General features: G+C 37.6%; 1 protein-coding gene across 1 annotated transcript in view; it reads left to right on the forward strand.

The window, feature by feature from the left end:
• The window catches only part of TRIQK (triple QxxK/R motif containing), a 57864-nt gene extending 46874 nt beyond the window's left edge, over positions 1-10990 (forward strand). Inside the window, exons 3-4 of the mRNA XM_010561992.1 lie at positions 643-728; positions 10451-10990. Of these exons, the coding sequence (XP_010560294.1) occupies positions 643-728; positions 10451-10564 (200 nt within the window). The 3' untranslated portion in view covers positions 10565-10990. The remainder of the gene's footprint in view (positions 1-642; positions 729-10450) is intronic.
• Positions 10991-15063: the final 4073 nt, after the last annotated feature.

A 15063-nucleotide genomic window follows, 5' to 3' on the forward strand; every position in this document is an offset into this window, starting at 1 on the left:
TTTGTGGCTGCAAGAGATAGTCCCTGTAACTTTTAAAAAGTCCGTCTAAGGCACTTCTAGAAGGTTCTGTGTAACACGTTTCTACAAGCAGGTGGTGTGAAGCAGTGGTTTTATTAGCGCTTACTTGGACTGACCTGCATGTCTCTGAGTTCTGATACTTTCAAATAATGTTCCAGTTCAGAATGATGAAACATTTACACTCACCATAATGTCATGTATTACACATTTATATATGCATTAGAGATGACTAACCAACAAAAATTATAATGAAAATTTTGTTTTGATTGAAATGTGAGGGAAAAACGTCATCCACCTTTAATCTACTTACTTGCTTTCTGATGCTTACTGAAAAATTTAATAAATATTGTACTAGTGGATGGCTATCTGTATGTGTATTTTGATGTCCCTCCGGAGTAATAGGTTCTACGCTGATTTGTCAGCTCTTGCTGGTTGCTATCATTGTCTGTGTTAAGGACCGTTGTTCCATGGATTAAGCCCGTTTTACAGAGTAGCTCCTGTTTAAAGTGCTGGACTGTGGGATGTTTTAAAAAATGTTAGATCTGACTTTTCAACTGAAATAATTGCTGACATTCTTTATAATCTTTTTGCATCATTTTCATTAAATGTGCTTTTCTACTCTAGGAAAACAAGATTATAAGAAAACCAGGCCTATGTTAAGAGCTACAAGATTAAAAGCAGAGGCCAAGAAAACTGCACTAGGCGTAAAGGTAGAGATCTATTTGATAGCTCATACCACCTTTGTGTATATGTTGTTTTCTTTTCCCCACAGATGTACTGTGTGAATATTGATTTCTGAGAGATATTGTTTATGACACTTCAAAATCTAAGTGGAATGCCAGAATCTAAAATATTTATGATGGATTGCTTTTACTTAACCCTAAAATAACTAGAATAGTTGAAATGCTAAAAGATTTTAAGTAGTCCCTGTTCTTGTTATGATGCAGACTTACTTTAAGGTCAGTAAAGTACTGTATGCTTAGAAAGTTGATATTTTCAGGGAGCCTCTCTACACGCAGAACAAATGCTTTAACAATTTCATATAGTTCTAAAAATTGCAATAAACATCTTTCTTCTTCCTCTTCCTATCCTATATCCAGGAGTAATTTAAAGACTGGGTTTGTTAAGTATTGTAAATTCTTGTCATTATTATCTTGGTCTACATCCTTGTATACTGCCTCTGACTTGGAAAAAGAAGTCTTAACTAACAGCAAAACACAGGGAAAGGTACAGAACTTTATTTTGGAAATGTCCCTTTTTCAGGCAGGTATGGAGTATAATAACGACTATTTGCTCACAGCTGTGAATATGAGCAAGGAGGACAATTAGGGATATTTTGTGCTGTCTACTACCTGGTGTGTCATCAAAACAGGATTCATCTGAATGCACATTGTTTATTTAAGTTGTATCCAGTATTTTTCCCTAAAAACTTACTTTTTAATCAGATCAATACAGAATTAGTAAGGGTAAAAAACCAAGCAAAATAAAAAAATGGGTCAAATACCTGGGTATTCTAGTGAAAGAAACTTCAGAAATGTTAAAAGGAGAACATTTTCTTGTTTCTGGCAGATGAGAAATCAATTTTTTCAAGTTATAGCTTATAGCAAATGCCAAGGTATTACTACCAAGCTGTAACAGCTGTTGAGCTGCCAGATGATGTATTTGGTTGTCTTCCAGAATTTGCTATTATAATCACGAAACAGTGCTTTCTTTTTGCTCCTGATTGCTGATCTCGATCAAGCATTACCGTGCGATGCAGTATGTTTTCACAACATAATCTCCTCAGTTAGTGCTGTGTGTCAGGTTTTAATGAGAAAAAGTAGATTGCCTTTTTTGTTTAAAGGATAGATTATTAACCTTTTGAGTTCAATGTTTTTTCCTTCCTTTCTTATTAAATTTTACTTTTCATTTTACTTTCAATGACATGACCTTTTAGAAGTGATGTTCTACTTGGAGACTTCTACTGTACAGCCTAGTTCTTTTAAAATGTGCAAGTTTTTTGCATGTCTTTCATAAGTGAGAAAAAAATGAACCTTTTCCTCATTTTCTTAAGTAATTCTTACTTAAAAATGAGGGGGAATAGGAAAGCATATGTGTAATCATATGTATAATGAAGGTTATAGCAGAACACCAGCTGACTTCTAGGTAAGAATGAGTTTTGCCATTAAGGCACACACATGCTCTCCAGGTCATGGGTTGTTGTGTTTCTGGGGTTCTGCTATTTGCAGTATGCAATGGCTCGGGTTTGCAATTCTGCCTCTGCCTTTAAAAAAAAAAGAAGGAAATTCTTTAAAATACTGTCTTGTGGCTGTAATATTTTTTGCATGCTTGGACCTTAAAATATGACTCTGGATCATCCTCAAACAGATCACAGTCATTTGCTTTGCTCCCTAATTGCTGAGAAAAGCTGACAGAGCTGAAGCAAAAGGGAAAGTAAGTTGGGCACCTTTCCCTCCGGGAATGTGCTTGTGGGGGAAGGAAAGCAGGGCCTTTGTATGCATCCTTCTCACTGAACCTGCTTAATGCCAACAACCTCAGGCTTACTAAATGTTACAATACTTCTACCAGAATATGGGCAATCCCGGTAGAATAAAACTCTGCACTTCTGCTGACAGACCCTGCAGCGCTCAGCGCGGAAACGAGGCATATTTAATGTCTCAGAGTAAAATTGCACACCTCTTCCCGTCTCGCGGTGACAACTCTTCACCCTGCTCTATCCCTCCAGTTCAGCAGAGCTTCGCCGTGGGCAGTGGATGTGCCTGGAGCATCTGCAGGGAAATCACCCCCCCTACCCCCAGAGAGGCTGCTTAGCTGTGAAGCCCTGGTACCTCTCCCCCTCTCTCAGGCAGGGCTTGTTTGGCTCAGTCCGTTGTTAAGTTCCTCCAGGTGTCCAAGAGCAATCTTCTTACATTCATCCTCCACACCTGTCCCAGATACTCCTCTGTTGTCTTCTGGATAAATTTTGAAATAAGAATTTCTTGAAGTCTCCTGCTCAGCGTTGACAGCAGGGTGTTAAACTGCTCCTCGTGCCTGTGGCTGCCAGAATAGTCAGCAGAGTTGAGGTCCCATCAGGTTATGTACCTTGGTGAAACTATTTTGAGGCTTGCGTGTGCATTCCTTTAACTGTGTCCTAATATTCAGAGCTTTTGAGTGTGCCTGAGCTCTTCCTTTGGGAAGGTATCGTCACAGTTGTCACTTCATATTAACAAAGTTTTCTGATGGTGATAAGTGACATGATTCACCTTCCAAAGGCTGGGATTTTAGTCTTTTTATATGATGTAGGCCCCAATTCTGTGCTCTGACAGTTGACTAACTTCAGTGTTGAGGAAGAAAAAAGTGGTGTAACTACAGTGCAATGTAATAAACAGGCAGCACTTTATACAGAAATGTCCAAAGTTCTTGTAAAACTTTGAGAAAACACATAAATATGTGTATTTACCATATATTTTACTTTTATATCCAGGTTTCAGTACATGCTACAGTATGCAGTGTTTCAAAATATATTAACATTTTCTTATAAAAAGCTAAGTTGCAGTTAATAAAAATATTGTAGAGGAGGGATATCCTTATCTTGCATGTAAAAGTACAAGCTCTCTGGGAAAGAAGAATATTTTTATAATTCTGTGAAATACCTAACACAATAAGTACCATACTGCCACTTAAAATGATAGGGTTTTTAGTGCTCATTGATATGTCTAGAGTTGTTTTGCACTATTGTCCAGAAGAGCTTATATTCCTGGCTGTAAACTAAGACTTGGTGTAGTATTTAGGGGAAAAAAAAGAAGAGGACTGGAAAACAGTGAAGGGATTTTAGTCCTTAATTTCTATGAAGATAATGAAATTCAACTGTTGTGTATTTCACCATGAAAACTGACAACATTTGCTTAAAAAAAAGGCCCTATAAATGACATAAAACTTTTCAGAACCAATCCCCTGGAGATCCTTCACATTTCATCGCTGGCATACTAATTAGCTTGTCTTGTCAAACTTTGATTGCCTTGTCATTTTAATGCAAGGTTTAAAGTAACAAAGTTTCTTTCAGTCACTGGCATTTAGTACTTTTTAATTTCCCCAATGAGAGATTGTATCCGTGTTGATAATGTCAGAGAAGCAGCTAAGTACTAATAACTATCAAAAGTTAGTTCAGGCAGGGTGACCATGCTAGTATTTGGTGTGTAATATTTGCTCTTTAAATGTGTTTAAAAATTAAATTTTGTAGCAGAGCTGTTGTGCTGGCTCTGTTTGTGTATGTGACACTAACGCAGACAGTGCCAAAATATATGGGGTCTCTTGGAAAAGCAGGACCCCGTCTTGGAGAAACAACTCTGAGAGAAAGCAGTATGCTGTATGTCTCCTGGTGTTTGGATAAGACAAAAGTCTTTGTAGCAGTACCAAAAAGGGAGCCTTTGAACCTTCTCTGTATAGTTGGTAGGTTGTCCCCCGCCGTGGGGGGCTCGTGCTGGTGGAAGCCCACCTGCTCATCCTTACCAGGTGGAGCAGCGAGGGGTCTGCACCATCGATGCTAACTCTGCTCGCGGGTGGGTGAGGAAGAGCTGCCAGCAGGAGGGTGGCAAGCAGCAAATGGTTTGAGGAATGTGGGAGCTCAGCCCCAGGTAGCTGGGGTTTGGTATGCAGAGTCCAAAAGCAATGGGAGTTCTTGGGGAGAGATTTTTTTCACAGACTGCACGAATAAATCAGTGGTCCATGGGACAGATGATGAAGTTTTCTCTCTTGTTGAAAGGTAGACACAAATCTGAACAGTAGTATTTTACACCCACTTGCAAAGACATAATCAACTGCAGAATACCACTCCATAGAGAATTATTAGCAACGTAGTACATTGATTGAGCTAAAGAAAAAATGTTGCCTAAAAAAGAGAGAGCTTACTGTCTGTCATTCTCTTGCATATCTACTTAATCTATTGTGTAGCTAGCTAGCTCACTATTAAGAGTTCATCTCATCTGGAACAAGTTATGTATGAATAGATAACAAGACATTCCTAATGTACTTTGGCAAAGGGTAGTCTCTGATTTCACGCTGTTCAGAATCTGCTAAGTTAGTGAACTACATTTGCCAAGATAAGTTGGGAATATAGTTTCATAGCTTTGCAGAAATTAAGGCCACAAGGGACTATTAGATCATTTGATCTGCCCTTCTATATGTTACAAATCATAAAATTTCATCCAAATACTTTCTGGAAGTCCAGGCACTTTATAATGGCCAAAATATTGGGTCTTCAAACCAGCTTATGTGCCTCACATAAAGAGCAGGGCAGCTTAATGTGCCGCCAGTGAACTAAGTGTGATATTCCTAGTGATCCCAGTAGTCAGACTTTGATCCCTGACCTTGAAATGGAAGGGAAGGGAAAAAAAAAAACGTACAAAGGGAAAAACAAAATCAGATTGCTCCCATTTGACCCTGGCCTGACCTGTACACGTAAGTACAGTAATCGTGGTGGTTTGAGCACGTGAACAAGATGCACCAAGCAGGAGCTTAGGAGGATTTTCTGTACCATCTCAAAGCAGTAGTCCATCTTTTTCAGGCTTTGGTCTCTACTTATGACCAATCTCTAACACTTCAAAGGATAGTTGATAATAACAAAACCTCAAATCCCAGAAATGAAATCAATACAATTGGAGGAAAAATTCCTGAAAAAGAAGGAAACTTCTTTTGATCCTATATAGAAAAGTCTGAAGCACTAAAGCATGAGGTGCCATTAGTTTTAACAATCTTTTAACAACTCAGGGGTTCAGAATATAGCACTGACCATGTAAGTAATCCCAGTCTTCTTGGGTTCCTGAAGCAGTCTGGGGGGCTGAGTTTGCCAGCTCGAAGGCTGGCAGCCAGAACCTCCTTTTCATACCAGCCCAAGTTGAAGTATTCTTTCCAATAGCTAAATAAAAATATACTTTTTTTTGAGAGATCTGACCGTAAAAGACTCACAGCCACGGAAGTCCATATTTTCCCCAAGAGGTACCTGGGATGTTCAGTCATTCTTGCTCCTAGGAAATGGCATCTTATTTCAAGACTGAGCTTATCTAACCACAGCTGGACCTTGAAAGGATGCCACACTGTGAAGAGCCTTACTTAAATACAGGTGTATGGCATATATAGTTATATGCTGTAACCAAACTACCTCTCATTCTTCTCTATGATAAAATAAATGCCAGTCATCTCCCTACTGGAAATCTCTCCACCTTTGCACGTCCAGAGATCACACTGAGGGAGTGGTTACCCCTTAAATCCAAAGACCTTTTCAGAGTCACAGTTTTTCAAGGCAGAGTCCTCCACTTTGTAAGTACTATCTACATCTTTGATACCTGTATATATGATCTTGCATTTAGCTATATTAAAATGAATCCTGTTGCTTTGTGATCATATAGCCAGGCCTTTTAGATGATTCTGTAATAGTACCTTGTTCTCATTTGAGACAATAATGATCTTTGTTCCATCTGAAATTTTTACAATAAAAATTTATAACACAAAAATTACTGACAAAAGTTAATAAATTACTTTTGTTACCTTGTATTAGATGTAGAATAACCTGCATTAAGGAAGTAAACATCCATTTTTAAATATCATTTTGTTGAAACGCTAAAAAATGGTCACAGTGAATGTCCAGATAAAGTCTTCTAGTTAGAAATTATATGGGATAAAAAGGTTGATAGTCAAGTCCACGTATGTTTGTTTTATTTCTACAGGTATCCTTGGTCAGCATGATTTTCTTTTCATCTCTTTTCAGAAATAGCTAGGGATAGTTTAGCATTTCAAAGACAGCAATTTGTGATACTCTTTCACCTAGTTTTCAGATAAAAATAGTACGATTCTGTTTGGAGGACAATAAAAAATATGTAAAAAATCCGAAATTTCCTGAAAGTGTGGTATTTCTCTATATGTGTAGGATACGATGCTGCCATTCGCAGTGTCCAGATTTGTGTTGTTATAGCCAACATTTTTCCTAACCCTAATTTTTTCATTTCCTGATTAAACTTGTTTAGATCCTAACTCTGCAACTTTCTCCATCAGGGTGAATCTGAGGACATTATCCAAGTATTTTGGCATGAGAGACATAAAACTGACAAAAACCGATAGGAGAATTAAATCAACGTTATGCTGTAATGGCATGTGTTTCCTTTATGGAAAAGTTTCTGAAAACTTAACCAAGCTGAAATCAGTAGGGTTCTACAGACATTATTCTAAATATATGAAAATATAATAGAAAATTCTGTTCCTTTTAAAGGCTTCTTTGACTGTACTTTGGGATTTGAGAGCAGGGATGTTATTTCCTAGCGTTCTGTACCATGTTATAAAAGAAAAAAAGGAGAAAAAGCCCTGTGATCATTTTAACTTTATTTCTATAGGACTTTTTCTATACTGGTTAATTATTCATGCTGAAATCCTCTGAGTAAATGGATTTTGAAGAGGGATGGTGGGGATGATCCATAAAATGCAAGAGAACAGGAGCTATATATGCCAAGTGGGGAGTATTTTAACATTTCATTTCTATGCATGGCTTAAAATACAAAGTCTGATAAGTATAAAACAAATTAAAATGACAATATATACTGTTGTTGCAAAGGCGGTATAGTGGTGTAGGATTGCATTTGCTATTTATATTGCAAAATTTATGTTCATAAAAGTTCATAAACTGGATGCATTTCTTAAGAGATTGCATGTCCCTAGCTGAGAGCCAGGTGTCCTTTGTTAGGCTGTTTATTTTAGATTTTTGTTACTCTGCCTTCTTCAGTAACTCAAAATTAAGGTTCTTGCATAATTCTCAAACCTGGAATTTCAATAAGGCTTTTCATTCCCAGGGTTAATAAATACTGATCCAGCCACCCGGTTCCTAATGCCTGTGTGAGCGAAGTAGTATTGTTATCTCAGTGTTATTCACTGTAAAACTTAAGCAGAGGAATTAAAGAACTCCTCCCGTCAAAGCGGTTACTGGGCAGCCTGAGAATAAAAATCCAGATTTTCCCAGTTCCACTTCTAGAAAACAAATCTTTAATGCAAACATTCCCCAAATTTTGCGGCTGCTACCACAGCGCTTCATAAGGGAGACTGGGGAGAAGCGGGAGGAAAGGTGAACCTATTGTAAAGCAGAAAGCGTGGCAAGCGTGGCATCCAAACAAGGGAAAAAACTTTTTAATACTTGAATGAATTTGCTCTCTGTGTCAAGTGTGAACGGTGCCTGCATTGTACGGTTTTGTTGTCCACTCTCCTGAGCAGATGGAGCTTGCAGTTGTATGTCACTTGTTTATTACATCCTTTTAAGATTAGTAGCTGTGTGGCCAGATGGGTCTGGGAGCACAGCTGTGGATACAAGGAAATAAATGAAACCTGTCTGATGCTGCCATGCCCTTTTGTGAGATACTGACGTGTTGCAACGGCAACAAAGCAAAAATCACTTTCCTTTAATATATTAGTGAATTAGATGTACTTTCTTTTTTTTAATCAAATCATATGAAATCAGGAGGATGAGGTTCAGAGGATGATATAATTCTAAGAGGAAAACGTAGTTGAAATCTGTAGCAAACAGCCTCAGCAAATTTACAGGAGCAATTTTAATGTGGTAAAATAAATTTAAAGTACATCTCAATTAAGCATCCATATAAAATGTAAAGCAAAGGTTTCTATAGAACAAAGACTCCTATAGAGCATACGCCAACTAGGCAGTAGTATTTCAAAGTTTATTAGATGGCATATGTTGAATTATTGATCCAACATTCTGATAAACTATATAATGCATTCATGTAAATGCAAATGAAATGCTGTTCTATAGAAGAATGCCAGATTATGGGCTAGACTTCAAAAAATGAAGCTAACACAGCTTTAACTCCTTCATGGCAGTGGGCACACAAAGTTGGTCACAAAGCCACCACCAATCTAGACATACTAGATGGAATTTGTCCTCCAGTGCAGGTCTCCGCACCAGAGATATCACCTCCACTCCCCTTCTAGTCTACGGGGAGAAATAGTCATTTTTAGGAAGAATCCATCTGACCTCTTTTAGAGGACACAATGAATCTTACACCAAAGAGGGTCACGTTCTCTCCTTGGACAGTAAAGGGTGTCCGATTGTCTAGGAGCGGTGTAGCCATCTCCTTTCAGTCCCACTGGCAGAGTAGATTCGATGTGGCATCTTCTGTACCAATTCAGATTAGTTGTTATAAAGTCACTGAACTGTTTTTCTTCTCTCCTTTTAAGTATACAGCTGGATTGTTCTGATGCAGATGGTTTGTAGGTTAACATGCAGCTGAGATACAGAGGGGAGGTTGTTGCTTCTTTTTGTGGAGGGAAAACGGTTTGGGGGGGTAAAAACTAACCTGTTCCTTTTGAGCACCTCAGTGCATGATTTTTAAAATACATCATGATGATAAGGAATGAAGCAGTGCATGTTGTTAGCTGTGGAAGTGGCACTTTCTGTGAGCTGAAGGAACATAAGGATTTTTCTCAAATTTATATTTCTTTCATTGTCTAGCAAAATGAGAGTCAACACTATAGGAAGTGTGCTGTGCTTTCCAGGAAAATAAAAACTTAAAAATGTGAAATACTGGGACTTTGAAAGAAGTAGTGTTATAAAGAGGATGATCATACTATGATTTATTATATGTGAGATCTAAAGTTGGAGCTTAACAGAGTCCAGCCTTAAGATAGAATATGATGATAGGCAGTCACATAATGAGTATGACGTGTAGTACAAAAACATTTTTCTGCTTCTGAAAGCTGCTATAAATCATGTATACTTTGGAAGACTCTTTTATGTTAATTAAGGAAGATGCAGCGAGTTGCAATATTATATGGGAAGAGAGGCAAGTGCAAGTGCAAATTGTTGTGCTTTTTGCCTTATTGCAGAGGGAAAGGAAGAAAAGTTTCATCCAATTCTGAAGGATTTTGTAGCTCCATATTGTAATGCATGCCAGGAGGTTGGGAGGTAGAGGTAGCAATTTTCATTGACTTCCACCATACTGTGTTTGCTTCATTAAAAAATTACAAATTTGTTGGCAAAAAGCAGTAACATATTGCTAGAAAACATCAAAATTCACAGTGTAAATTCGTAACTAAATTTGTGTTCAAAACTGTGGTTTGTGAATTCTGTCTTTTCTTTTCAAAAAGAAGGAATAGCATAATAAAAGGACATAAAGCTCCTATTTCTAGGTCAGACCAAAGATCTTTAAGCCAAATATCCTATTTCTGGCAGTATACCAGACTCACCAAAATCTTTATTAAGCGAATGGATTTTATAATATTCCAAAATGGTAATCACAAAGAAGAAATCATTTAAGTATCAATGCCTTATGCAATTATATATGTCAGATGTTCTTTTGATGTGCATTATAGAATGGAAATAATATTTATTCCTGATTTATCTGAAAATATGGTACTATTTCTAACAGGTTGTTTTTTGTTGGTTTTTTTCTTATTTCTACAGGAAGTTGCCCTTGTCCTTGCAGCTATACTGGTATTTTTGTTGGCTTTCTACGCTTTCTTTTATCTTAACATTTCCAATGAAGTTGACCTTGATCTGGATCCAGATGAAAACTAGCAGATGCAATGAATCTATCACCAAGATTTCTTCAGCTTGAACAAAACTACATAGGAACACACAGTCTCTTCACTGTGAGACAGTAAATGATGCCATTTCTTGCAGTCCAAATTCATAAGAAAGTTTTCCAATACGTCAGTCACTTTCACATTCCAGATCTCCAAAATAAGAGAACACTCATGCCCGGCAAGTGTATTTGGTTACCACCAAAGCCAGGAGCAGCAGTACAATACATGAAGTTTATTGTTTACATTATTTTTTCTCAGGCAGAGAACTTTGAAGTCAAAAGACAGGTGCTATTATTATCATGGGTATTGATGCTGACTTCACAGGAGGAGAGTCTGCCTTGACTAAGTTTAGGAATCAAAGCTTCCTAATAGCCAAATTAAGTTCCTTTTCCTTTCCCAAAAGAAAGCAGAAATACCAAATAAAAAGTCTTTTCTTCATTTGTATTTAAAATATATCAAAAACCCCTCATCCTTTCCCTCCCTTTTAATCTTTCTTGTGCATGTGTGCACACGCACAAAGATGGAAGAAACTGTAGGAAAAAATATCTTTTTAGAAGCAGTCTGTCACCTCCTATATGGACTTAATTTTATGTCATCCCAGATTCTGTGTGCCCATATATCTGCAGTAATCTTTTTCATTCTTTTGCCAACTGTTCAGCACACATGTGTTCTGTCAGAAATGGCACCTGGATGACAGAAGCTCTAACATTCGCGTATGCCTCTGAAACACAGTTCTTTGCCTCCTGTGCTGTCTGAACTAGTGTAAATAGAAAGTTCAGTCGATGTTGGTTTTAATTAGTGTATTGCTCTATTATTAATATAAAGTCAAAATCGTATTTTAATTATACTCTTCCTGCTGGTTGTGATATCAACTTGCTCTACCTGTTAGGGGGATGTTGTAAAAAAATTGCTTTTCAGTTATACAATGATTTTAATCATCACACTAATGTGAGAAGTTGTAAGTATTCAGAAAACTTTTTTTTCATGCATACTAATAATTGGGCAAATCTTGGCCCCATGACATCCTTCAGTTCTTGCAATGTACCTTTCACAATATGCACTGTAGATAACATTTCTGATCCCTTTGATAACCACAAGCCACTTGAAGAAGTTGGTATGTCAAAGCAGCTGCAGGGAGCTGTAAAATTCTAGCTTTATCCTGTTCTGTTTCGGGTTTGGCATATAACTGAGCTTGTGGTTGTAAAGGTTCCATTTTGATCCTTTTAAAAATGTGGCCAGTCTTTCTCTAGTTTGGATTCACTTTGATACCAAGAAAAGCATAGAGTCATTGGTGCTGAACGTGGCAAGGAAGTTAGGCAGATTGGCTTCCAGAAAAGTTATCATGATTCTGAAATTCTATTATCAAACTAGCTTGGCTTTATCTTTGATACCAATTTCAGGGCTGAATGATAGGTTTAGTTGCAACTGAGATATTTAGTGACTTGTTCCAGAAATGCCTGACTAAGATTTCTCACAGTGATTTTGAAGACAAAGGGATACAAATCATAGCAAATATTATAATGGAAAATATATTTATTTTAAATTGACACAGTCCCATTATCACCACTTACGGAACTTAGATCAATACAGTTAATTTTTAAACTATACAGTAACTATGAACATATACATTATGAGTCTCCAAGGACCCACTTCTTATCTGTCGTACACCTCACTCACTTTATGCAATGCAAAACAACTCCTCTAGAAATTCAGAGTACAACAGTCTTCCGAGAAGAATATGAAATAGAAGCATAAACATACACGTGCAAATATTTCTCATTTTCTAATTATGACTGTTACAGACACAAAATCCTAACATTTATGCATTCATATGACTTACAGTCCACTAATACTTGCACACATGAGCGAACGCTTAGCAACATGTTGCTTTTATGGTGAAGCATTATCTGACACATGGCCCGACTTTCAGTGGAGGGAAAAGCATATCACAAGCTGTCTCCTTGGATGTGACATGCCTTTCACTTCACTGGTGCCACAGCACATGTCATAAGAAGCTGCAGACCTCTCCTGTTACTTTGCATGAGCAGTTTTCTTGTTCCATAAAATGCTGGAAGGATTGCTTTCTTAGTGTCTGCACATAGCTCTCTGGGTGATGTGTGGCCTGAGAAAGATGTGTCGTTATCCCATTCATGCAGATTGTTTTGTAACCTGCTTTCTGCATCAGTTACATTAAAAAGCAAGCTATTCTTACTGTCAAATTTATGAATATGTAGTTTCTAGAACAGGAAGATTGCATTTCCCATAATTATGACTCATAGACAAAATCCAAAGCGTGTATATGTGTGACTGAAGCAGCTTCCCTGATTTGTGGCTTATGAGTCCATATTGCCCACAAGTGCCATAGTTTGCAGTTTGTCTGTTGGCTTCATTTAGATTAGGCCTTTTTATTTACATGAAAGATATTCTTATGTAACAAGAAAATTTCCTTTTACTTAGATAAACTAGATAGACTTCTGTTCAGTGTACATAGGAATACATGGCAAATATTGCAACAAATACACTTTTTCTCTTATCGGTACAAAAATTTCTAATGGGACTATGTCAATAGTTTTTTAAAGCTAAAAGCTCCCATTTTTCATCACATTATTCATCCTTGGTTTTCTAAAAGGCACAAGCACAACAGTATTAGCAATGAGGTCCGATTCTGAGCTTACTAATTTATGATTCCCCTGAGTTCACTGAAATTACAACTGATTTACTCCCAGGGAAAATCAGAATCTGACCTGAAATTATTTCTGCTTTCTGGAGCGCTACATTGTCCATGCCTGATATTTTAAGTAGAGACTGATTTTAATCTTGCAAACATGTGGCTTATTTTGCCCTTAATTATATCTGAGATTGAATGCTTCTTGGGTTTTGGACCACCTATCTTTGTATGAGTTGCTCAGTGTCTATTTTAATAATAAATGTATTTTTACTATTTTTGTGCTCTTATTAATGTTGGATGTGTCACACTGAATTATATATACATTTGAAAGGACATTAAAGCAATCTGAACAGCACAATATTCAAATGTGAGCAGTGATACTCACCACTTTTAGAATATCTGGATTATTCTAGGCACTTCTAGCCCCTAAATTCATATTAAAACTAAGTGTAGCCTATGAATACTTAAAAGACAATCAAGAGAACTTCCCTTGGCATCCTACCCAATACCAATAGAGCACATCTCTTTGTGAAGACAAAGTTGTTCTGTGTAGCTCCCATCAACTTCAGACAGATTGACTTTATTATAAAAGTAATACATCTATACGCTTGTTTCAAAGATTGCTGATCAAACTGTTAAGCCAGGGCTGCTGTGTAAACAGAGCAGGTTTTTTCAAGGATATTCGCCTCTGGGGAAAGGGTAGATGTCAGTATTGTTGTTGCCCTCTGCTTGTGGAGTAAACTGAATTTCTTTCCAGCAGAGGTTGTGGAGGAGATGCCTGTACCGAGTCCTCATGCTGTGGGTCGGAGTGGATGTCCCACCTGGAATAGTCTCTGGCTAGGAAGGCACAACAGTCTTCCAGCAGTGATTTTGCTCAGTAAATCTTTCCTCAGCGGTTTTCCTTTTCCCTTTGATCCTACAAGAGCAGAACCAGCATGTAGACCATCTCAGGACAGAAGCCTCAGTATAGTAGTTTTACTAGTGCTGCTGGTGAACATTGCCAAGGAAAGGCTTTAACTCTATTTCCTAGAGTCCATAAATATATTTTACTGGAAGCTTAGGAGGCATGTTAAGCATTTCCCTAATGGACCCTAGAGATGTATTTAAACTTTTCCTGAAGAACACTTTATTTAAAGTTCACTGTTGCATATCTTACAGACACCATGTGATTCAGGATCTGTCATAGCTCCTTCCGTGCATCAGACAGCTGTAGCAGGGATGACACGTAGACTGTGAGATGATGCTGCAACATGTAACTGCGAACATACGCAATGTGAGCAAACTCATCTGTTTGGTGTCATCTAGAGTAGTTGACCTAACAAGTTGTGTTTGAAAACAAACAGTTTTTAAACAACCCTACTAAATGAAGGCACAGTGAAAGCCTTACAAAACCACTCATCCCATTTCCATGAAAATTGCTACCATGGAAGAAGCTTAGCTGCTGACTTAGGGCCAAGATTTGAATGCTGCCCTTTCAGGGAGTAAAATGTTGCTAGCAGCTCCTGGTAGAGTGATGATTCATTTTGCTGATACGGGATTGTGCCTATAAGGCACACAGAGCCAGTTGGTGAAGGTCAAATGCATTCAGGACAATTCTCAGTAAAGGACTGTACTTGAAATGCAGACTAGGCAAGTTAGGGTGCCAACAAACAGGATACTACAGATCTTGATCGCATTTCAAGTTTTACTTACAGTAGCATAATAATTAGTGGTGCTTATGACTAAGAAAATAACAATATGGCACATCAATAAGACAGCAGAAATTTGATGTTGGAACTGCTTCTTAAAAGATTTTGTAGTGGATTATGCCTGCACTTTGGGAA

This window comes from Haliaeetus leucocephalus, unplaced genomic scaffold (assembly GCF_000737465.1).
Source record: "Haliaeetus leucocephalus isolate CR32 unplaced genomic scaffold, Haliaeetus_leucocephalus-4.0 Scaffold152, whole genome shotgun sequence".
NCBI classification, from domain to species: Eukaryota; Metazoa; Chordata; class Aves; order Accipitriformes; family Accipitridae; genus Haliaeetus; species Haliaeetus leucocephalus.